The 24501-nt window shown below is 37.6% G+C and overlaps 1 protein-coding gene across 1 annotated transcript in view; it reads left to right on the top strand.

Moving 5' to 3' along the window:
• The window catches only part of LOC131068116 (peptidyl-prolyl cis-trans isomerase CYP59), a 204210-nt gene extending 193718 nt beyond the window's left edge, over window positions 1-10492 (top strand). Inside the window, exons 13-14 of the mRNA XM_058003298.2 lie at window positions 9080-9233; window positions 9350-10492. Of these exons, the coding sequence (XP_057859281.2) occupies window positions 9080-9233; window positions 9350-10172 (977 nt within the window). The 3' untranslated portion in view covers window positions 10173-10492. The remainder of the gene's footprint in view (window positions 1-9079; window positions 9234-9349) is intronic.
• Window positions 10493-24501: the final 14009 nt, after the last annotated feature.

Here is a 24501-nt window from a genome sequence, read left to right as displayed (position 1 = left end):
CTCCAACTGTGCCAAAGTTTTCCCCTTTTGATCTTTGCTGAACTCTTGTAGCCTTCAAGTTCAGTATGTGCAATCCACTCAGCTCTCACCCGTGAAGCTTACTCCATACTATACATTTTCTTAAGGACCTTCATAAGGCTATTCCTAACCCTGTGGTCATCAAGGCAAACAATTCTGCAGGTCTCACCATGTACCATTAAGAATTTAATGCGTATGCAACCATTTGAAGAGGGGTATTAAGCTTCTCCCAACTCCATCAATTAATGGTTAAGTATTCACATGGTACAGTGTTGTAATGTTCCCATCCTTAACCTAATAACAAGTTAGCAATGAAACACATATGTGGTCAAGGGGGGCAGACCTTGAACACCTCAAGATAGTTAGTGAATAGATGCTGACAATTCGTACATAGCTTTTAGAAGTTCAAATAGGTAATTTTGCATATCTCTCAATAAAGCCACTGACACCAAAATATTATCAAGGAAAAATTGTCTCATTGATAAGACTTTATGATTTTCCTATCTGGCATCAATAAAGCACATCGAGTAGGATGAAGTATTGAGACCCAGTGATATGATCAAGGGTTTGATGATCTGAAGCAAATAATCTTATCAAACACCCAACAGCAGATGTCAATATTGATATCTATAAGAACAAATGATTTCAGATACTCATCCTAGAATGAATTATGGTAACCAAACCATAGAGTTCACCAAAATAAAGAAGAGTTGGACACATTAGACAATATATCAAGTGACCACATCGAATATCATTCCAGATCTAATTGTACAAAATCCTTATCGATTCTTCCAAGAGTAATATATTATATCAAAGGATTCATATCACTGATAAGAAGATCATCATCAAGACAATATGATATAGAAGGAAGTATGATGCAGACTGAAGACATGACATTGATCTAGCAATACATGCAGATCATAATAAATGATGCGATGCTGAGATATACATATCATAGCAAGATGTTCATAACTCCACGAAGCAAGGATAATTCTTTTATATATGAAGACAATTCCTATCAATATAATCATAGCTGACTATGCAGAAACCACATACTGTCCTCACGGTAGGAGGAGCAGCAAATTGATGATCATCTTAATCATTAAGCAATTTTGATCATGGCTAAAGACATTTACATGGGGCAGCGATTATCCAAAGGGGTGCGATGCCAATTAATGATTATAAAGACAATTCTCCATGTTAACAAACAGTTGTCATGGAAGGACAAGATGTGAGTCTTCAAGGAGTAATAATTCCAAATGGGCAAGACCTTTAGGAAATAAAGATATTTAATGAGGATCAATACTCATTTCCAATAATCATCAGATTATTTATTTCTTATTCTCATCCAGATTTGGATCGCTCTAATTGAGCAGCAGCCTTATTGGCAAACAGGTTGCATATATCTAAAGTTATCATTCAGGAACAGCACCACCCTCATTGCATATCTCTAAAGCAAATCAGAAACAGCAGCTCTACTTCATCGCTACAAGCGATAGTGTGAAAGACTAACAGCATATTGATATTGCTGTATCAGGGATAGCTATAAACGGTTGTGAGGAAACTTACAGCACAATTTATATTGTCATATCAGGAAGAGCAAAGTTAACTCCATAATTGCAGATTGGAGAAAACACACAGGTCAGATCAAGCCTTTGCATAATTTTATATTTTAATCAGAGACAGCAAAGATACTCCATCTTATCATTAAGGTTCCATGTTGCAGATTCCAATATCAAGATACTCAGTACATCTAATAATACTTGAACATCATATTGACATCGATTGTATGTTCAGATATAACTATATAGCAGATCATACTAATCATTTTTATACTAAGTGGTATCAATTATGGCCGATATAAGTTTTATAGAGGATTTTAGAGTCTTCGATTGGAAATAAGTCTCTTGCAATTGATTTTGTGAGTTGATAGTCCCTAATTCCTAGGAATTTACATAAGGGGACATTACAGGTGGTAATAGAGCTAGCATTCCTGCCAGCATGTGAAAAGACAAGCATGGTTGACGAAGGAGAGTTTAGTAGGACGATGGATCAATTCTTGACCAAACAAAGGGATACCTGTTGGTGTCTGTTTTATCATCTACCAAACATTAGGATAGGATACCCAAAGGTATTCTATCCTCTCCTGAAAAATCACTACTGATTCCAAGGTCTATATGTGCGAACAAGCGACTTTAGTGGAATAGCTTCTTGGATAGTGTATGCTGAAATTTTCAAGGGGGACTTACGTTTAACATGTATTCTTGGACTGTTGGGCTTAGATGGATTTAGCAATTTTAGGCTCTTCTTCTTTTTTTTTTTTTCTGGGATTTAGACTTTCAAAAGAAAGGGGAAAAGAGATAGGGTTTAGGGAGGCTAATCTAATCCTACGAATTTTGGAGACGGTATCAACTGGATGCTTCCGAGAAACCAAACCTTGCTTCGCCACACTAGGGACAACTACACAAGGCCGGTGCAATCTTCAATGGGTTGTGCTTATGATCGAGATGTTGGGATGCACAGGGGATGGGCTCAGACTAACTTTGCACGGTGAGATGGAAATCATCCATACACCAAAAGTATGAGCGGAGATACACCATCAATTGACACTTATCAAATCCTTCATTCGAATTAACAACAATGAAAGCAAATCTAAGTTAATTCTAACTAAGTGTTGAGGCAATCGAAACCATGCAAATCATTCAAATAATAGAGATTACAAAGCAGCGCACATGCAATATATTATCTGGAAATGACCTTAAGCAACAATACATCAAAAACCTCACCCTTTTCAAATGAGAGGAGGCAACCTTATATAGTTTCTTGAAAATCAATGAATGGCCGAGATCGAACAATGATCAAGGGCCAAGATCGATAATCAAAAACCCTAATTAGGGTTTCCCCAAAATACTACTTTCGACCAATTACATTTGGGACACTTGTCCTTCTTGCTAAAAATAAATCTTTTATGAAAATAGAAGGTTGTTACATTGTGACGTGTGCCCTTCTAGAAGCTTTTGGATGAGTCAGGTTCATTGAATCTGGACATGCTAACTTGGAGCAATCTGATTGGCTGGAAAAGATGACGAGACACCATCTCAACATAAGCCACTTCTAATCTTGCTGAGGCGGTGCAGGAGTGGGTATGGGAGGTGGATTAACTTCTTGTTGTTCCCTTTGATTTTGTGCATTAATACATGCGGCGATGTCTAACTCCTCGTCAAGGATAAAACTCATGCGATACCAATCAAGGGTGTTTCTTCTCACAGACCAGGCCAAGCTATACAGCTCAGTGATAATGTGTTCTTGTTCATCGCTGAAATCCAAGTCAGGTTGAAGCACTGGTTGAGGTTCCCTGCCTGGTTGAGGAGGAATGATGGGCAGGCCCATGTTGAAATTTATCCGGCTATGATCTCTATGATGATGATCCGGCCTCTACTTCCTCCTACGACCTGTAAAACCAAAGGAAAAAATAAGTTAGAAAATTTTCGCAAAATTTCGAAAAAAATATTGGGGCCGCGAAATGGCTAGGTGTTGGAAAATTTTCCATTTTTCACTCTCATACTTAGCCATAAAAATTGAATTTTCACGTCCAGACCCTCAGCCTTGAAGCTGGTTGAAGTCCCCATCAAGTGTTAAAACTTTTGAAAAATTTTTATACTTAGCCAAAAAATTGAATTTTCTTTCTCCAAAATCATTTATTAAATTCTAGAAAAATATCCAAAAAATTCACAATTTTAATTTTACCTCTGACTTGGCTAGGATTTTCTCCAAAATATTGAGAAAATTCAGAAAAGATGCCTTTCTCCAGAAATCTGTAAGCCTTCTGCCAAAATATTATCCGACTTCCAGCAATATCTAGAATTTCCTCCAGATGATCTTCAAACTGACATACTTTACTAAGCTCTCCTTAGTAATTTTGAACTTCTTGGTGTAATAATGAATTTGATAACGAAGTATTTGTAGACAAGTTTTAAGAAAAACCCCTAAAATCATCCAACTCATACTTTCCATTTTGATTTAAGTTCGAAGATATTCATTAATCCTCCAATATTCCCTTTCAAAAAAAACTTTCCATTTTGAATTAATATCTTAATAAATTTTTAATATTCCCTCAATATTCTCAAAAAAAACGTTCCATTTTGGATTTATTTTGAGGCTTTTTTTAAAAAATTTTATTTAGATATTTCTTCATTTTGAATTTAATTTTGAAATCTTTGTGGATTTTGTGACATCATGTTGACTTTGTTTGACCTTCCATGTGTAGGTTGATTTTCCGAATTTTATTTCTATCTTTTTCAAATTTTGGCGAATTTAGCCAACCTCTCCAGGCATGGCGGACTTTGATGTTGACTCCTTCATGGCTTCCTTCACCTTGGCGGACTTTGTAGTAGGCACCTTCCTACCTTGCTCTCTTACTTGGGTGGACTTTGGTGGTCTCTCAACTTGGGCGGACTTATATCATCTCTCCCACCTTGGGCGGACTTTGGAGACACCTCCTCATGACTTCTTCAACTTTGGGCGGACTTCAACCTTAGCCCCTTCATGGTCTCCTTCTCCCTTGGGCAGACTTCAAGCTCACCTCCTTCATGACTTCTTCATGGCTGGGTGGACTTTGAGGTTGCCTCTTTATGGTCTCTTCATGGCTGGGCGGACTTTGGAGTAGGCACCTTCCTTGGCGGACTTTGGCTTGGACTCTTCATGGCTCCCTAAGGCTTGGGCGGACTTCAACCCATGCTCCTCCTTGGTCTCCTTTACCTTGGGCAGACTTTAGGTTGGCCTCTTCATGGTCTTCTTCTTCCTTTACTTAGCATCTTGGGCAGACTTCTAGCAAGGTTTCCCTGTGGACTCTGACCTTAGCACCCGTGTGACCTCTATAGACTTGGGCGGACTTTAAGCTTAGCCCCTACATAGCCTCCATCTCCCTTGGGCGGACTTCAAGCTCACCCCCTTCATGGCCTCCTAAGGCTTGAGCGGACTTCAAGCTCACCTCCTTCATGGCCTCCTAAGGCTTGGGCGGACTTCAACCCTTGCTCCTCCTTGGTCTCCTTTACCTTGGGCGGACTTTAACCCATGCTCCTCCTTGGTCTCCTAAGCCTTGGGCGGACTTTAACTTAGCCTCTTCATTGTCTCTTCTGGCTGGGCGGACTTTAGACTTGCCTCCTCCATGACCTCTTTAGGTGGGGCGGACTTTGGAGTAGCCTCCTACGTGACCTCCAAACTTATGGTGGACTTTAGACAAGGCGCCCACATGACCTCCATTAGCATGGCGGACTTCAACCTCAGCACCCACATGATCTCTTCATCCTTCGTGATGGGGTTTGAACCTGTAGAAACACTTCAAAACCCTTCTTAGCCAGACTTAAAAGAATTTTTGAAAGAAATTTCAAAATTTCACAGTTTAATCTAATTTAATCGGATTAACTTGAAATTTGAAATCCGTGCTTAGGTGGATCATCTAAAAAAGCAAAAAGCCTAAAATCTAGGGATTTTAGCTTTTTAGGTCAAAACTTGCAATTTTCGAATTCCGGTCGAAGCTGGTCAGTAGTGCAAGTGTAAACCCTAGGTTTGCATCCCGAAAAAGCAAAAAGCCTAAAATCTAGGGATTTAGCTTTTTTAGGTCAAAACTTGGAATTTTCGAATTCCGGTCGAAGCTGGTCAGTAGTGCAAGTGTAAACCCTAGGTTTGCATCCCGAAAAAGCAAAAAGCAGACATCCCTAAAAAATAGGAAAAACTTTCTAAAAATAGCCATACCGGGGATCGGGCTAAAAAGGCCAAAAACAAAACTTCCTAAAAAATAGGAAAAAGCAAAAAAGCAAACTTTCTAAAAATAGAAAGTTGTCCAAATTCGTCCAAATCAATTGCGATCTTCGTCCTTTGGCCTCTCTAAGCACTCTGGTGGTGTTTGCATTTCGGAATCACATAACTTGCAAAAAACTAACTTTCAATCGTCAGACCTAAAATGCTCTGAACTAGACAAGGCTTGGTGAAACTGCAGCAAAAGGTCACAGGACACTAACAAAACCCTAGAAAGCAGGAAAAGAGAGGGTCCCCATTTGCAATGGGGCGATGTGTGAAAAAGGTCACAACAATACCCAATAAAGAATGACTCAACTTCTTGACATGCTCACGCAAACGATGATCAACATCACCACGAATCATAACAACAATAGTAGAAACTGGGGAGGAAATGAAGGACAATCTATTAATGGAAGTTCTAACCATAAGACCCCTACAAAGAGCTCCAAGCCTATGATACCAACATTTACCCCTAGAGTTGAGCAACAAGAGGAGAATGAACCCACCTTGGTAGATCTTCAAGATCAGTTAAGACGAGATTGGATAGATGGAGGTCTTTAACATGAAATGTCCTTAAGAGATTATATGGATTTAAGAATGAGACAAATGCCTAAAATAGGGAATCGTGACAATCATTCTGAGCTAAAGAGAAGGTTGGAAACCTTGGCATACCCTATTTTGATGGATCAGGTAATACCACAGCATGTGCATGGATGCAAAAGATTGACACATATTTTCAACTAAACCCTATGTCAGAAGAAGAAGCCATCAAATATGCCACCTTACACTTGGATGGGGTATCACATGAATGGTGGTACCGCAGAATGACCACCATGGGACATGCACAAATCACCTCCTACGTGGAATTAATGGAGAGATTGACTGAAAGATTTGACTACAAAATTTCAGAACTTCACTTCAAGGAGTTGGCACAACTTAAACAGAGAGGATCTATTGATGAATACACAATGGAGTTCCAACAATTGTCAGTCCTAGTTATTGACATACCCAAGAGAAGGTTGATAGTCCTATTTATGGATGGACTAATGGACCCATTGAGAGGTTGGGTAAAGGCTCTGAATCCAAATACTACAAGAGGCCATCAAGAGATCACGAGACATGGATTCAGGCGCAATCAAAGGCAAAGCACCACCCAAAGAACCATCACAACCCAAGGACCAAACCATCCCACCATTGCCAAGGGATGCACCAAGGAGGAACAAATTGGATGAAGAGACGCGACAAGATTTGAGAAGGAAACTATGCTTCACATGCGGAGAGACATGGGAGCTAGGGCATCGATGCATGGGCAAAGGTAAAATCTATTATATAGAGGTAAGACCCAATAGCGAGGGAGAAGAAAATGAGAATTTGAGCAGCGGACAAAGTGAATCAGAAGATGAGGCCAGCCGACCCTCTTTTCAGAAGAAGAATGGTTCACTCGCCACCATAACTGGATCTTCTGGATATGATACCTTTAGAGTACAAAAAACCTTGCAAGGGCATCCAATAACAATTCTCATAGATAGTGGGGCCACCCACAATTTCATAAATCCTGCACTTGCCATCTCCCAAGGACTTGAAACTAGTGAGCAAGAAGAATTCAATATAGCAATGGCAATTGGTCACACTTGAAATGCAAGACAATAGCATCAAGGTTAGAGATTACCATTAGAAGCTATACACTCAATGATGACTTTCATGTGATAGAGTTGGGTAATGTCTATGTTATACTAGGCATACAATGGATGATGACTATTGGCAAGTTCACTCAAGACTATAAGACCGTGACCTTCAAATTTAAGGTTGATGGTAAGAAAATCATTCTTGAGGGACTGCTTGATGAAGTTCCTCAAGGTATATCATCTAAGACAATACAAAGTTCTCCTAAGAGTTTTGAGAAAGGCATACAAGGACATCATCAAAAGCTCCATGAAGGAACTATCCAATTACGATCAAAGGAAGCCTCCATTTTCATGACACCATTCAAGCACATCCAAGGATGGTATCCAAGGATTACAGCACAATTGATATTGTCATATCAGGAAGAGCAAAGTTAACTCCATAATTGCAGATTGGAGTAAACACACAGATTAGATCAAGCCTTTGCATATTTTTATGTTTATACCAGAGACAGTCAAGATACTCCATCTTATCATTAAAGTTACATATTGCAGATTCGAATATCAAGATACTCATTACATCTAATAATACTTGAACATCATATTGATATCGATTGTATATTCAGATATAACTATATAGCAGATCATAATATATCATTTTTATACTAAGTGGTATCAATTATTGCCAATATAAGTTTTATAAAGGATTTTTAGAGTCTTTGATTGGAAAGAAGTCTCTTGCAATTGGATTTTTATAGACAAAAGTCTCTTGCAATTCGTTTTGTGAGTTGATAGTCCCTAATTCCTAAGAATTTACGTAAGGGGAGATTACAAGTTTAGAGTGAGGTTGCTCTGACAAATACAAGCCTATATTTATCAAAGCATTCTATCATGCATTTGTAGATCCCCCAAAGATTGGGGGCATCAGACTCTCAAAATATCATGACGTTGATAGTAACTGATATAAAAGATGTGATATATCTCAAATTTGACCAAAAACATCATTTCTCACATTCTCTTAAACCCTCATCCCTTATTCTCTTGGATTTCCCCTCACCTAGTATAATCTGTTGCATTGCTTGTCATGCTCTCTTAAGAGGACAAGCAGGCTCCTACACAAGATGTAGCTAGTGGAAGTGGCACTATGGGTGTTTGTGGCTCAAATGAACCAACTAATGAATTTACTGCTCTTGATGAAGAACAATATTAAGATGATGGCACTAGTTGGAATTTGCTCACATGCATATGCTGACAAGATTACACATAAGATCACAATTCACAAGCATTGACAGATGATATTATATTGGTAGATAAAATGGTGTACCCTAAATTGTATTTGGTTGAAGTTTAAACAGACCTGGGTTTCCCAGGTTTAACCTTATCATGAGACTATACCATATTGAATAAGGCTGAACTATAACAATATAAAAAAGAGAATGAATTGTAAATTTTATTCATATACCTGATGTGACATCCTCTTGATACGATGTACTATGAACATGATCACAAACAAGGCTATTAATAATTAATTATGACTTGAAAATCACCATTAATTAAATTAGATTAATATTTCCATTTACTGTTTAGCTGCTTCTTTGTCCTTATTAATTTAATTTCACATATGATGTATTGATTCACAGGAAAAGGTCATGGCTGTTTTAAGTGTGGAGAAGAGGGTCATATTGCCAAGGATTGTCTTGAGAATACCAATGAAGCACCCAAAGATGCAGCTCCAGAGAAACCCAAATATGTTTTGAAAGACACAAACAGGCAGCATGGAGACACTGGTAAAAGGTAATTACTTAAACGGATTCATAAATGAGAATCAGGGAGTGGTAATTTGTTTGTGTACATCAATCAAATTTCTATACATAAAAGTATACTGAGACTGGCATCCATGGCATATGCAGCTATGACATGATTTTTGAAGAAGACTTGCCTGCTACTAGCAATAGGAGGTTTCAACATGAGGATTATAGACAGGAAAAAACCAAGGAACTGAAAAGTAATGTCAAGGAGGCAGATTGCGGTAGTAAAGAAAGAGGAGAACCTGATCATTATCACAGAGATAGAAATGATAGAACGTCGCGGATTTATCAAGAAGAGAGAGGGAACAAAAGCCGTGAAAGAGACGGGGATAGAGAAAGCAGGGGAAAAAGGGATATAGACAGGTACAGGGATGACAATGAAAGACAAAGATACAGGGAAGACAGGCAAAGGGACAAATCTACAAATGAGGAAAGCAGAAACAGGGACAGACCCACTAATGATAAGAGCAGGAGCAGAGACAGGTCCAGTGATTTTAACAGCCGGAGCATAGACAGATCAACTGATTATGTGAGCAGGAACAGAGACAGATCCACCGATTATGTGAGCAGGAATAGAGACAGATATGGGGAAGACAGGGACCAAGACAAATACACTAAGGAGAGAGAAAGTAATAGATACCGGGAGAGAAAGGAGGGCCATAGAGACAGGGAAGAAGAGGAAATAGAAGATCGCAGGGAAAAAGAAAGATACAAGGCACAAAGAGAATCAGAGATACAGAGGGATAAAAGCTGCAAAGAATTTTTGAGAAATGACACAGAAAAAAAGAGACAGAGAGAGGACAAGAAAGAAGGGGATAGAAAAGATTATCAAAGTGAGAGACACAGAGAAGATCAACCAAGAAAAAGACATGAGGGAATAGAAAGAGGACATCCAACAGCAGATCAAAATCATAGAAGATCTTAATAACTCTGAAGCTAAACATATTCTATTGCAAAACGCTATCTTGGTAGGATGTCTGCCATAATATGATTCATTTCGATTAATCATGTAGTACAGATTCTAATTAAGCATTGTTCAGTGAAAATGTGCTATCAACCTATCGAAAAAAACTGTTAATATATGCATTGCATGTTATTCTATGCGTGATTCAAGTGTACGTGTTTGTCTGAACTGCCAAATTATATTTGTTAAGCTTCATGGCTTGTGGACTTATGTTACCAAAGACAGGTATATAGCTACGTGCTAATGAAGGGAATTGCTAACAAGTAGATCTTTTGCCTTCAGTCTCTTTCCTGCCGTGTGCCACTCATGCTGTGGAAGAGTATAATTTATTCTTTTGTTTCTCTAGTATGTATGATCTATTTTCTACATTATGTTTCTCTGTTCTTTATCATCAGAGAGGTAATTTCAGTGCATTTTGTAAGCGGCAGCAGTCACTATTAATCACAATATATTTCTACATTCGTTCTCAAACAACTGGACACGATTTCTCATATGCTGAAAAACACCAGAATCAAGACATCATTAATGTAAAATCTAATTAGCCCATAGACTATATATTGATTGTCCATCTGGATTCAATATTCTCAGGGGAATGAATGGATGAATGCATGTTTTCAATAAGTCCAGAGGCCATACAGTCTGTGGAACCCCAGGATACCCAACAAAGTAGATAAAAACATTAAAAAATTCCCTTAAGTTTTGTCGCCTAAAACTGCAATTATTATTTTTTTCTAAAAGGCTGACATTGTGGTGGTCAATGCCAGCGAAGAAAATTGCCCTTAATATGAGCTTTCACATCTAATTTTATCAATATTACCGCCTGGAGAAATTTTCATTAGTACGTGTTGTCCATTAGGAAGTGTTTATTAGGGAATATAATTTATCACCATACTTCTAATATATGTTTTAAATTACGGAGAAAATGTTAGATGGATGAGAAAACAAGTTAATTTTTTGTGAATTGGAATATAAAATTATTTTTATTCATTATTCATAAAATTTAGGATTTTTGTTTTATTTACAAGTTTTAAATTAAACTTCTTTTTTCATGTTATTTATTATTATTATTCAACCCTTGATTTAATAATATTAATTAATCAAGAGAAGATATTTCAAAATGTATTTCAAAATGTTACTATGTTGTATTTTGATAATAAGGATAAATTATTATTATTATTTGTGGTTTATTTTTTAAATTGAATTGTTTTTAATATTGTGAAGTGTAATTTGAAACATTATTGTAAAAAAATTAGTGTAGAAATATATTTATGATATAGATATAGAAAGAAATGAATCAAGCTAAAGAAATGTTTAGAGTTTTGAAGGTAGTGGTGTGCAAGTGGAAATTTGATAATCACAACTCAATACAAAAAGAGTTTGCCCTTCTCATTCAAATTATATTTTCTTTAGTTGATTTATATTACTTAGAATAAAATATCTTTACATTTAAAACAATGGATGCAATGGGTCAAGTTCCTACCAATAGTGTTGATAGAAGAAGTGAGAGAGGTGTGAATAAGAGAGATATCTAGATAATGAGATATAGATAAAAGGGAGGGGATTTGAAGTAAAAGAGAGAGGGGGGAAGAGAGAAATAAAGAAATATTGTTTTAATGAACCTTCTTCATGGGAAAGCAATTGGTTGAAACACAAGTCAAGCTCAAGTTTTCGCCAATAGTATGATGTTTTATATTAATATGAAGTTAAACTCATTTAAATTTTAAGAATTGAAATTTAAATGTTTGAAATTATTGTGAAAACTAACTTAGGTTAGTTGGAATAACAAATGAAATCTTATATTGCAAAGCTCATATCTACCGTCTGCGATGCCATCTGTCGCCCTAAGGCCGTCTGCGTTTGCCACTGCTGCCGCCTCTGCCCTAAGGACGTCCGTTGTTGCGAAGTTGTCTACCCCAAGGTCGGCTGGTGATGTCGTCCAGCCCCTTGTTCCCCCTGGTGCGGCTGGTGAGACTTTGCCTGGTGCTGTAAATGGGGGCTTTGTGGGGGTTTCCTTGAAGGATGGTGATACGATGCATCCAGTGCCCTCTGCTGTTGATTGAAGTGTTCGTGGCTTGGTGCCTGTGGCTATTTCTATGTGCAAACCTTTGGTTTTTTAGGTGTCTGCTGATACTGATATGGAGATCATCCACACTTCCTCTGTGTTTGAAGCTCATGGTCTGATCTGCAGGTTTTGGGTTTTTTGGCCAAGCCTTCCTCAGCTGCACACTTGGATTTCCCAAAGCTGGGAACCGATCATAAAAGGTTCAGTTAACATTTTTCCTTCAGGCAAGGGTTTTTTCATTGCTAAATTTGAATATGCAGAGGACATATCGAAAATCTTAGGGATTAATCCTTTCAGCTAGGAGGACAAATATGTTTTGATGGTTAAACCCTGGTTCTTAGGGTTTAACCCATTTACTGATTCATTTAATGAGATTCCTATTTGGGTTAGGCTCCCTAACCTTCCCCTTCATCTATGGACGGACTCTCTGCTAGAGGAAGTTGGGGAGGCTTTAGGCGAATTCCTAATGATTGATAAGAAATCTTACCAAATTTATCATTCCACTTATGCTCGTATTTTGGTTAACATTGATGTCTCTAAAAGGCTTCCAGCTGAGTTAGAGATTGAATCTTCCTTGGGATCTTGGGTCCAACCACTCGACTTTGAAGGTATCCCCTTTAGATGTCGAAAGTGCTTCCAGACTGGACATGTTGCTGCAGGGTGTGAAACAGATAAAAAGAAAAAAAGATCTGCTTCTTGGTGGAAGGGTGCATTCTCTGAACACTATTTTGTTAAAAAGAAAAGCTTCTCCTAGGTGGTGGCACAGGTTCCTCAGACTGAGGGTACGCCTCTGGTTGTTGCCTCTATTTCTGGTGTGCCTCAGGAATGTGTGGATGCCTGCGGTGGCATTGTGAGTGATCGTTTGAAAAATGCTGGATCTTCCTCTTCGATGGATGACCCTCCCACATCTCAGATTGCTGTTGGATCTTCTGCTGTCTCTGCCTCTTTGGATGTTGGCTCTATTCCTCCTAATGATGGGAGGTCCTCTATTTTGGACCCATACTCTTGGCAAAAGGTTGCTGCTAGGGTTGAGGAGGGATGGATTACTGTTACAAGTAAAAAATCTAAATTGTCCCAATCCTCTTTTGATATGACCCTTCGATCCCACAAGGGTAGGTCAAATTCTTGATCCTTCCTGGTTGGGTTAGGGTTGCTGGTTTGTTGCAGCCTGGTGGTTTTTGGTGGGGGTTTTTATTGTTGTTCCCCTTCTTTTGATTGGCTGTGCCAAATCTCTTTTGTGTTCTATTTCTTTGAGTGGTCTTTCAAGTTTATCTTTCGGTTCGGGTTGCAGGTCCTTCTAAAACCTGTCTTGTAAAGGGTTTCTGGTCCCTTAAAAACTTGTTTTCCCTTAATCAAAAACAAATGAAATCTAATAATTGACCAATGATTGCAAATTTACTTTGTTCAATGGTGATTACTTACTGTTAGCATTGTACTAATATCATTTGTTTAGGTTTGTTAAACAATATTAAACCATAGTAACATTCTATATACATAACATGAAAAAACACAAATGGAATTGAAATGCTTAAGTTTAAAATAGAAAAAAAAATATTGAAATTAAGAAATAATACATCCTTAAGTTTAAAATAGGAAAAAAACAAATCTTAAAATTAAAAACCAATACATTATTCATAAAAATAGATAAAATCTTTATTTGTTAAGTAATGTCAAATGTTGTGTGGATGGAGAGAAATAAACGTAGTAGAATAATGAATAATACAAGACCATTATGATTTTTTTAAACATATGCCACTTTATAATCTACATAAATAGTTGATAATTATATAAAAGTGACATGAAACCTTGTGATAATTATGTGTAATAGTTTAGTGAATATGAAGTTATGGAAGAGTTGACTTAAAACTTTTATAATTGTAATTCAATAATTCACTAATAAAATAAAGTAGTTATTTTTCATTCGTCTCTCTACAAAAGTAAGAAAAAATAAATCTTTCTTTTTATAGCGATTGGACATTTCTAATGGGCACTCTTTACTAAAAAATGATTTAACAAAATATAACAAGCAAAAAATAAAATTAAAAAGATTGATTTTTTATATATTTACTTTAAATTGAATGTATTCAATAAAAAATCATAAATATAAATTATATTAAACAAATAATTATAAATATTAAATATATGAAATAAGAATTTTGTTTTTGATTACGTGAAAAATAGGTTTTGAAGGGACCTGAAACCCTTTACAAATCAATCAAGGGACATAACTTGACCACTCAACAAATAGGAGAGAGCCAACCAAAAAAACAGTTTGCCCCTAAAGACAACAAGCAACCCAGCCAAAGACATGGCCAAAAAAACTAGTCCAAACAATCAACTACAAAGGGCCTCAAGATTAACAACTGCCCTTGTGGGAACGAAGAGTCATATCAAAAGATGGCTTGGACGTCTTTGAATGCTTCCACTTTACAGTAATCCATCCTTCATCAACTTTAGCTATTGCATCAGACTGATCTGAAAGGCCCAACTCTGATCTAACCGTATTGGAAGAAAGAGCGTTAGTAGAGGGAGCAACAACCGTCGCAAACACATGACCACATCCAGTAGATGGGGCAAAAGTTGTGTCAACACGGTGAATCAACCAGAGGGATAAGAGACAACAAACCATTTTCAGCAGAAGAGACAACATCATCTTTAATCATAGAAACATCCTTAGTGGCATCCAAAGAATCTATCTTCGCCATTAAAGGAATTGAACCAACCATAGTAGAAACCCCAACATCCAGGGACTCTTTAGAAGAGTCCAAAGATTTATTTACCGTGTAATGCAACCATGAGGCCCCCAACCACCATGAGGCCACATGATTTTTCTTCTCAAGCCCACAGTTCCCAGCTGCATGGCCGGTTTTAAAGCATCTACGACACCTGAAAGGAATACCTTCGTAATCCAAAGTTTGGATCCAGTTGCCAAAAGAGGAATTGATGGCAATCTTAGTTGGCAGTCCCTTAGAAACATCTAGGTCTACCAGGATGTGAACAAAAGTTGTATGATAAAGCCCAAAGGATTCATTATCCACCATAATGAAGCTCCCAATAGCATCACCAATAAGAATATTGTTACTAATTATTATTTTTCCTATATTGTGATATAAAATATAACCATATAATAATTCAATCATTATAGAACTTTAAAAATATTATTTCATTTGCTAAAGATATTAAAAACTTGAAAATACATAATTAAAAATATTTGTTTTATTTTTTAAATTAAAAAAAGAAGAAAATAATTTAAAAAATTATATTCAATATTGCGGAAAATATTCTATTATTATTTTCAATAATATAATTGTGTTCCATTAATATTTGCAATGTAGGAAAGAAACACTCAACTTCAATCCAGTGTGGGAGGAAAAAAGGTCTTAAAAAAATAAAACATGTGGGAAATCCCTTGTCTCCATTTCCTTCGATAGAGTAAGGCTAATTTAATAAGTTGTTTACTTTTTTGTAAAAAGATTGAATTTTATACATGAATGGACCAATAAGAAGAGAGGAAAATGAATTTTTACAATCATTTTAAATAAAAAATAAATATAAACTATAGAAATTTTGGTCAACAATATTAATTCTTTGTAATCATTGGATAAATTAACAAAAAAATAAATTAGATAAATGCAATAGTATCCTACCTTCAAAGGAACTAATACCATAATTTCTCATTGGTAACATTAGTACACACTTTTGATGTTGTAACTGATGCTCTGCAAAAAAGATTAGAAAATCTGTTTGATGGCAACAGACACAAGAGCACAAGAAACAAACGTTAGTGTTAGCAACAAAAAATTATCCTAAACAGGCATATCGAGAGAGATATTAAGCATGAAATAGAAAGCATATAAACATAGAATAAAATAGCTAATCAAGATGCTCATAGTTGCTCCTCCCTTGTTCCTCTCCTCTCCAAGTCCCAAATGAGTGTAGCTCTCAGCTTTTAGCACTAGCCATGGATGCCATATGGAGATTCAAGATGGTTGAATATGATAAGCAAATACTATGCAAGAGTAGATAGTGATACTATGAGAAAGCTCTATGCTAATGCCAGTATAACAACAATACTCTAAATGCTTCTTTTTTTTCTTGAGGAGAAGGGTTCTATTTATAGAAGAAATGGGGAAATGAAGGGTTAAGATTGAGTAATCTTAACAAGGGTTAGGATTGAAAGATATTCAATCCATGTGAGAATTTCAACCCAATCCCATGTTGACAAGTGTCACCATGAGGAGGCTTGAGAGGAGAGATAAGGAGCATTAAATGCTTGAGGGGACATGATGGTTACCCTAGTCAAAGAAATAAATGCTTTGAAGAGACACATGGGTTACATGAGGGTTAAGTTAGGGGTCAAAGTCCTTAACCACGGGTGCAAGTGGAATTAACCATTAATGGTCATGTAAGAGCTATAAGTGGTTTGGAAGACTTTAGAGGTTAATTTGTTGAACACACAAAGTATTAATTGTTTTTCAAAGACTTTGGAGTCTTTGAGAAGTGACTCCAATTTGCTTAGGAATGTGACAATATTTAGGGAATGGATTAGGTTAATTAGGAAGGGTTTAGAAGAATCTAGAAGGGGTTTAGGTATGCAAGTGGATTTTGTAGGAAAATGCAAGTGGGAGAAATTTTGGTATTTTCAATTAAAATAAAATCATTTATTTCAATTAAATGGTGTAATTTGCATTTGGATAAATATTCAAATAAATATTAATTTATTTAAATGAGAAAAAGGAAGATAAAGCATTAAAATGCTTGAAGACTTTGAGGGAAACCATTAAAGGCTTGAAGACTTTAAAGAAAACCATTAAAGGCTTGAAGACTTTAAGGAAAACCATTAAAGTCTTAAGAAGACTATAGAAGGAAGCCATCAAGTTTGAATACTTTAAGGGAAACCATTAAAGGTTTCAAGTGGGTGAGGATAAATAGGATTTAAAATAGTTGTGCAACTTGCTTTTGTAGGAAAATACAAGTGGGTGGAGGATAAAGGTGATTTAAATAAATTGTTTATTTAAAATAATTGTGCAACTTGCTTTTGTAGGAAAATGCAAGTGGGTAGAGGATAAAGATGATTTAAATAAATGTTAATTTATTTAAATGTGAGAGGTGGGATTTTGGGGGATTTAAATAAATATTAATTTATTTAAATGTGAGAGAATATTTAATTAAATAAATATGATTTATTTATTTAATTAATGGTCTGAATTTGGTTAAGTGAATTAAATCAAATAAATTGAATAATTTATTTAATTAATAGGAGAATAGGGTTAAGATGAATTAATTAATTATTAATTTAATTAATTATTAATTGATGGTTAAATAATCAAATAAATACTAAGTATTCATTTAATTAAGTGGACAGATTTATGTGACTACATTTGCCCCTCTTTGAGACGGTGCGGTTTATCGCGTCGTTTCAAAGAAAGAAAAATAGGTGTGAAGAAATGCCCCATAAAATGTAAATTTAATGGGTGGTATGCCCCTTCGAGAGATGGGCCGATTTTTTTTGAAAAATCGGGCGATCTCTCGAAAAATAATGAAAAGTGGAGGGGAGGTAGAATAGAATAAATTAGAACTAATGATGAAAGAATGGGAGAAAATGGAGTGAATATGAAGAAACAACAAGCCAACAAGTACCCTGAGGTCATGCAAGAGATACATAGCAGATGTAGTGTGGGGTTTGGATTGATGCTATACAATTGATCAAAATTGGTTGGACAATCTGGTGCAATCGGTTTAATTACCCCAGTCAAGTCAAAGCGTGACAGTTGATGTCAGTTGGTCGCTTGGACATGATAAAGTCTGAGTAAGTGAATCAAAGTGACCTGATGGTGACTTAGACAATTGATGTAATTGCCCGATGAAGTCAAGGTATATGAAGCAAAATACTCGTTGAGACGTAGACAATTGATGTAATTGTCTGTTGGATTGTTTTTGATTGGTTGATCAATTGATATGTATGTGCATGTGATGGATGGTTGTGGGGAATCATGGCAGCCCCGTTGAGACTAGGTCATTATGATAAATGCTTGATGTAGTCTAGGATTACCATGATCGATTACCTGTTGAGACCCGAAGATACTTGATCAGAGTATCTGTTGATAGTCTAGGTGTGTGGGAGTCGATGTATCTATGTAGATAGAGTAACTGGCTTAATTTTGTGGATGAGTGAGGATGGGAAGCGATGAAGGGATTAGGATGATGTTGGTGATCAAGATAGGGAGGGTGAGGGGGGATTCGATGTTAGATAGAAGATATGGAGGACTAGGACCGAGTCCTATGGAAGAAGATGAGTAAAATAGAGTATGCATTATTATGACTATGTATGCATGATATGCAGCTATTATGAATGTATGGATGGGTGGAATATTACGAAATGCAATATATACAGATGAGATGGAATGATGATCCATGGTGCTTTATTTTTCATCATTGAGTTTTAAAATGTTGTAAGAAAATACAAGCAACTTGACATAAAGATTCAAGATGACCAGAGTATTTCTTACATGGATTTTGATATAGCAAGTTAATACAAGCAACTTGATATAATGGATCAAGTTGACCTGAGTATTGCTTGCGAAACAGACAAGGATTATCTCCTTTCATGCATGACTTTGATCGTCCTCCTTGATCTTAGGCTGATCAGATCCTGAGACAAGTGCATACCGTACTAAGAAAATAAAACCTTTATCCAATTTGGATGAGGAGGAACCAAAGAATGAGCATTGTACCTGCAAACAAACAGTATATACATAAACAATAAAGAATATGGATCCTTGGTAATGGTTCATGTCCATATGGTCGAGGTATACACTGTAGTCAGCAATCCGTAATGATCTAGGACTGCATTTTTGCCTATGATCACGTAGCTTGGGGAACTTCCCACGTAGACACCATTAGTACATGCCCCAGAACTTCATCGGAAATAATGCGCGGAAGATACACAAACAATGCTGAAAGATCTCGATATAGATAAACAAATGATTATATTCACAAATCAACCAAGTCTTTGATAGCTTAACATAATTTTCTTGTCAAAGAAAACATCATTTTGTCTTTGTTTTGGTAAGGAAGGATGCATCCTTGTTGAAGACAATTTTGAGTGTTGATGTTGATTGTGTGGTTTGATTGATAAGTGGTCATTTTGTGAGTATTGTGTCAATGTTTGTTTTGCATCTGCTCGGATGAATATGTACAAGGTGTTGTCATGTTTTTGTTTTGATTTTTGATGGTTTTTCGATGTTTTTGGATTTTGTGAAACAATTTTGAATGTTTTTGGATTTTGTGAGACATTTTTGAATGTTTTTGGATTTTGTAAGACATTTTTGAATGTTTTTGGATTTTGTAAGACATTTTTGAATGTTTTTGTCAATGAATCATAAGTAATGTAGAATCCACTTCCATCAACTAGATTGAGAGGGTATTGCCCCCAAGTTTAGACATGACTATGAAAAAGTGGGATGCAAGACGCATGAAGTACTATCTCTGTATTGCAGATCAAATAACAAGCCATGATTGGATGGATGGATGTGTGTATGTATGAATGTGATCACAACGAGCCTGAAAGATACTGGAGCCATAGCCTTTACGAGTGGCACCTGTTTTCTAGGTTTTCACCATCGTACTTACCCAAGTTGCCACCGGAGTGGTTGTTCACCGTTTGGATGCATGATTTTTCTTTACTTTTTTGAATGTTTTTGTATTTTCTTCAGGACATTTTTTTTTTTTGAAATGTTTTTGGTATTTTTTGGTATGTAGGGGAGCCTGATGCTCTATACACCTTAGGTATAAAACCGTTTTAGGTGCATGCTATTGATTGGATCTGCAAGCGGCTCTCCTTATGATGTAGCCAATTGATATGCCCCAGACTCGAACACAGCAGTGACAACATATGGGCCCAGCCAGTTTGATTCAAACTTGCCCTGATGTTCTCTGTTTGGTTGGTTGCGAGGATTCTCTTGTAGAACAAGATCACCTACCTCAAATGTATGAGATCTAACTCGGTGATTATAGCTTCTACTCATGTGCTGCTGATAGGCTTTGAGATGATTGTATGCAGCTTGTCGTTTCTCATCAAGTAACTCTAAGTCCTGAAGACGGGATACTCTGTAGGATTCATCATTGATGAGATTGTGCAAGGAAACCCGTAATGATGGTATCTCAACCTCAATAGGCAAGATAGCTTCTGCACCATAGACCAATGAATAAGGAGTTGCACCTGTAGGGGTTCGAATGCTAGTTCGATATGCCCATAGCGCTGGATTTAGTTGAACATGCCAATCACGACCGACATCATTGACTGTCTTCTTTAGGATCCTCAATATGTTTTTATTGGATGCTTCAGCCTGACCATTGCCTTGTGGGTAATAGGGAGTGGAAAAGCGGTGTTGGATATGAAATTTCTCACAAAGTTCATGGACATCCTGATTTTTGAAAGGAAGACCGTTATCTGTGACGATGGACATGGGCACACCATATCGACAGATGATGTAGTTGAGGATGAATGAGGCGATCTGATTGCCAGTGACTTGAGTAAGTGGAACAGCTTCGATCCACTTTGTGAAATATTTGGTGGCGGTAATAATAAATTTATGGCTGTTGGATGAAGATGGATGAATCTTACCCACAAGGTCAAGGCCCCATTGACAAAAAGGCCATGGTGTTGTGATTGGTTGCAGTTCTTGGGCTGGTGCATGTATCAGGTCACCATGAATTTGACATTTCTTGCACTTCTTGACAAAGTAGTAAGAATCTTTTTCCATAGATGGCCAATAGTATCCAGCTTGCATGATCTTTTTGGCTAGTGATGGACCGCTTGCATGAGTCTCGCAAATTCCTTCATGTACCTCTTCCAAAGCCTTTGTTATCTCATCTTGTTCCAGACATCGAAGGAGAGTACCATCAAGACTACGTCGGTATAGGGTTTCGGCAATAATGGTATATCGAGCAGTTTGGCGGATGAAGGTTTTACGTTGGTTATTTGATTGGTTAGGAGGAAGGATGTGATCACGGAGATAGGTGTAGAACTCACCATACCATGGGGATTCAGAACCGACAAGGCAACATATCATTTCAGATTCGGGGATATCATAAGCGGGGATCCAAAGCTGTTCTACCAAGAACTCGTAGCGTGTTGAATTCTGCGAAAGATCTAGTAGAGATGCGATGGTAGCCATAGCGTCAGCAGCTTGATTCTGATCTCTTGGTATCTTCTCAAAGGTGATAGTAATAAATGATGTCTTTAGATTGTCCACCATTTGCTTGTATGGCATGAATTTATCATCCTTGGTCTGATATTCATCTGTTGCTTGTCAAATGACCAGTTGTGAGTTGCCATATACTTGTAGTTCTTTTAATTTCCATTGTATGGCTAGCCTGAGTCCTGTGATCAAAGCCTCATATTCTGCTATGTTGTTTGTGCATGGAAATGTGAGCCTATAAGACTTCGGGATGCTATCACCTTGAGGTGTGATAAACAGAATGCCTGCCCCCGAGCCATGCCTAGTGTATGAACCATCAAAATATAGTTTCCATGGCTGTGCTTCTGTGATCATGAATATCTCTTCATCTGGAAAACTGGAAATGAGAGGATGATCGCCTATGAGTGGTGCATCGGCCAACTGATCTGCAATAACCTGACCTTTGATAGCTTTACGGTCCACATACTCGATGTCAAATTCACTTAGAATCATCACCCATTTGGCCAAGCGACCTGTCAATGCTGCTTTGCTGAGTAAGTACTTGAGTGGATCAATCTTTGCAATGAGTTGCACCTTGTGTGTTAATAGATAGTGCCTCAGTTTAGTGGTTGCCAAGATTACTGCTAGACAAGCCCGCTCAATAGGTGTGTAATTGAGTTCATAGCCCACTAGTGTTCGAGAGATGTAGTAAATAGCACACTCCTTTCCTTCTGCATTATGTTGTGCCAGTAGTACACCCAATGATGTACTTGTTGCTGATATATAGAGTAACAATGGTCTACTTGGATCTGGTGGCATCAGCAATGGTGGATTCATGAGATAGTCTTTAAGCATCTGAAATGCTTGTTGGCATCGGGCATCCCACTGAAAGCAGATGTTCTTGTGTAGCAAGTGTGTGAATGGGTGACACTTATCAGCCAATTGTGCAATGAATCTTCGGATGGATTGAAGCCGCCCTTGTAGTGTTCTTAGCTGACTGATATTCTTTGGAGGTGGCATGTCCATGATTGCCTTTACCTTTGCTGGATCGACCTCAATGCCTTTGCTTGAGACAATGTATCCTAGAAGCTTCCCGGAGGTCACTCCAAAGACACATTTCTTTGGGTTGAGTCGAACATGGTATTGTTCTAGTCTATCAAAGATTTTATCTAAGATGTGGAGATGCCCATCTCTAGTGAGTGATTTTGCTAGTAAGTCATCCACATAATCTTCCATCATAGTATGCATCATGTCATGGAAGATGGTGGTCATTTCTCTTTGATATGTTGCTCCTGCATTCTTTAGACCGAAGGGCATTACATTCCAACAATATGTGCCCCATGGACATGTGAAGGCTATCTTATTTTGATCTGCTGGTGCGATCTTTATCTGATTGTATCCTGAAAAGCCATCCATGAGTGAAAGCATGGCATGTCCTGCTGTCAGATCTACTATGATGTCGATATTTGGTAGGGGGAAGTCATCCTTAGGACATGCCTTATTCAGATCTCTGAAGTCAGTACAAATGCGGATGCCCCCTTTTGGTTTGCCAACTGGCACGATGTTGGAGATCCATTCTGCATAATCAATTGGCCTAATGAAACCAACATCTAGGAGTTTCTTGAGTTCAGTTTTGACTAGCACTGCAATTTGAGGATGCATCTTACGAAGCTTCTGCTTGACAGGTTTGGCTCCTTCTGCTACTATGAGATGATGCATGACTAAATCAGGATCAAGCCCAGGCATGTCTGCATATGACCATGCAAAGTTGATCTGACGCTACTAGAAGAACTCTATAAATTTAGGCTGTTCCTCTGGAGTGAGAAGAGATGCTAGATGTATGATATGAGGATTTTCAGGAGTCCCCACATTGTATTCTTTGGTTTCCTCGATGAGAATCGTTGATCGTTCCTGTTGTGCATTAGCAGGGAGAATGTCAAACCCTTCATCCTCAGGCGCTTTAGAGAGGTTTTTACCGTTGGATACGCTCTTTCTTTTTACTTTTGTCGGATCAAATAGTGCCACAGTGTGGTTTTCATTGGAAGATCCATGTTTTATTGTTATATTTTTGTAGCTGAAAGGTTTGGCATCTGCCCCGAAGTATGCTGTGCTATTAAGTTCAATGGCGAATCTAGCTTTATGATCCCTGCTTGGTAGGTTATCCCTTAATTCCAAAAAGTCAATGATAGCCTCATCGTTTTGGAAGAAGTCAAGACATGGGGGATTTGGTTGGTTCCATTCGATCAATTTAGGATGAATAATGGGCATTACATCATCGATCAGGTTAAGTGCATTAGATGTATCAGTGAGGGTTAAGACAGTGTGGTGAAGGTTGTTGATGGTACTCTCCCTATCAGAATCAGGCGTAGGATGAGACGTAGGGTCTGTGGAAGATGTTTCCAGTTCAGGAACCCAAGTGGTCTTTATCTGTGCTTCTCCGTAAACAGGGATGTCTTTGCGTGGTGGAGGTGGTGATGTGTCTTCCTCATCTGAAGTGTTAAGCTGTACAAAATCAAATTCCCACTCATGTGAGTCGGTCTCTGAATCACTTTCCAGCATCCGATTGCTATACCATACTGGGATGTCGCTGGAGTTGAATACTGCAGGCGTGATTGGTTTATGTACCTTTGTAGTGATCGGTGCTGCAAGAATTTTGATGGGGATTAAAGGATTTGTTACTGGAAGTATCGGCAGTGTTGACTTAGTGGCTTCTATTGGAACGGCTGGTGCCATAGATGTTGCTGCGAGTTCGGATACAATTGTTGCTGCGAATGGTTTTATTGATGTGATGGCTGTCGCGGATGGGATTACTGGTTCGATTGGTGGGATGTTTGGCATTGGTGATGGTTACGGTGGAGTTGTGAGCCTTGATGGGGCAGTGGGGATAGTGCTTGATGGTGCTTTGATTATGAAAGGTGTCCTCTTTGCAGTAGGTGGGCAAAATGGTTTGCTGGGTTTTCCTTTGAATCTGAGTTTAGGAAGGATCTCTTTTTCAAAGCCTAGGCTTGTATTACCTTTGGGCTTGAATTTTGGTAGTAGAGGTTCA

Source organism: Cryptomeria japonica, chromosome 11 (genome assembly GCF_030272615.1).
Source record: "Cryptomeria japonica chromosome 11, Sugi_1.0, whole genome shotgun sequence".
Lineage (NCBI taxonomy): Eukaryota > Viridiplantae > Streptophyta > Pinopsida > Cupressales > Cupressaceae > Cryptomeria > Cryptomeria japonica.
The sequence above is the reverse complement of the archived record's forward strand: the minus strand, read 5'-3'. Positions and strand labels throughout refer to the sequence as shown.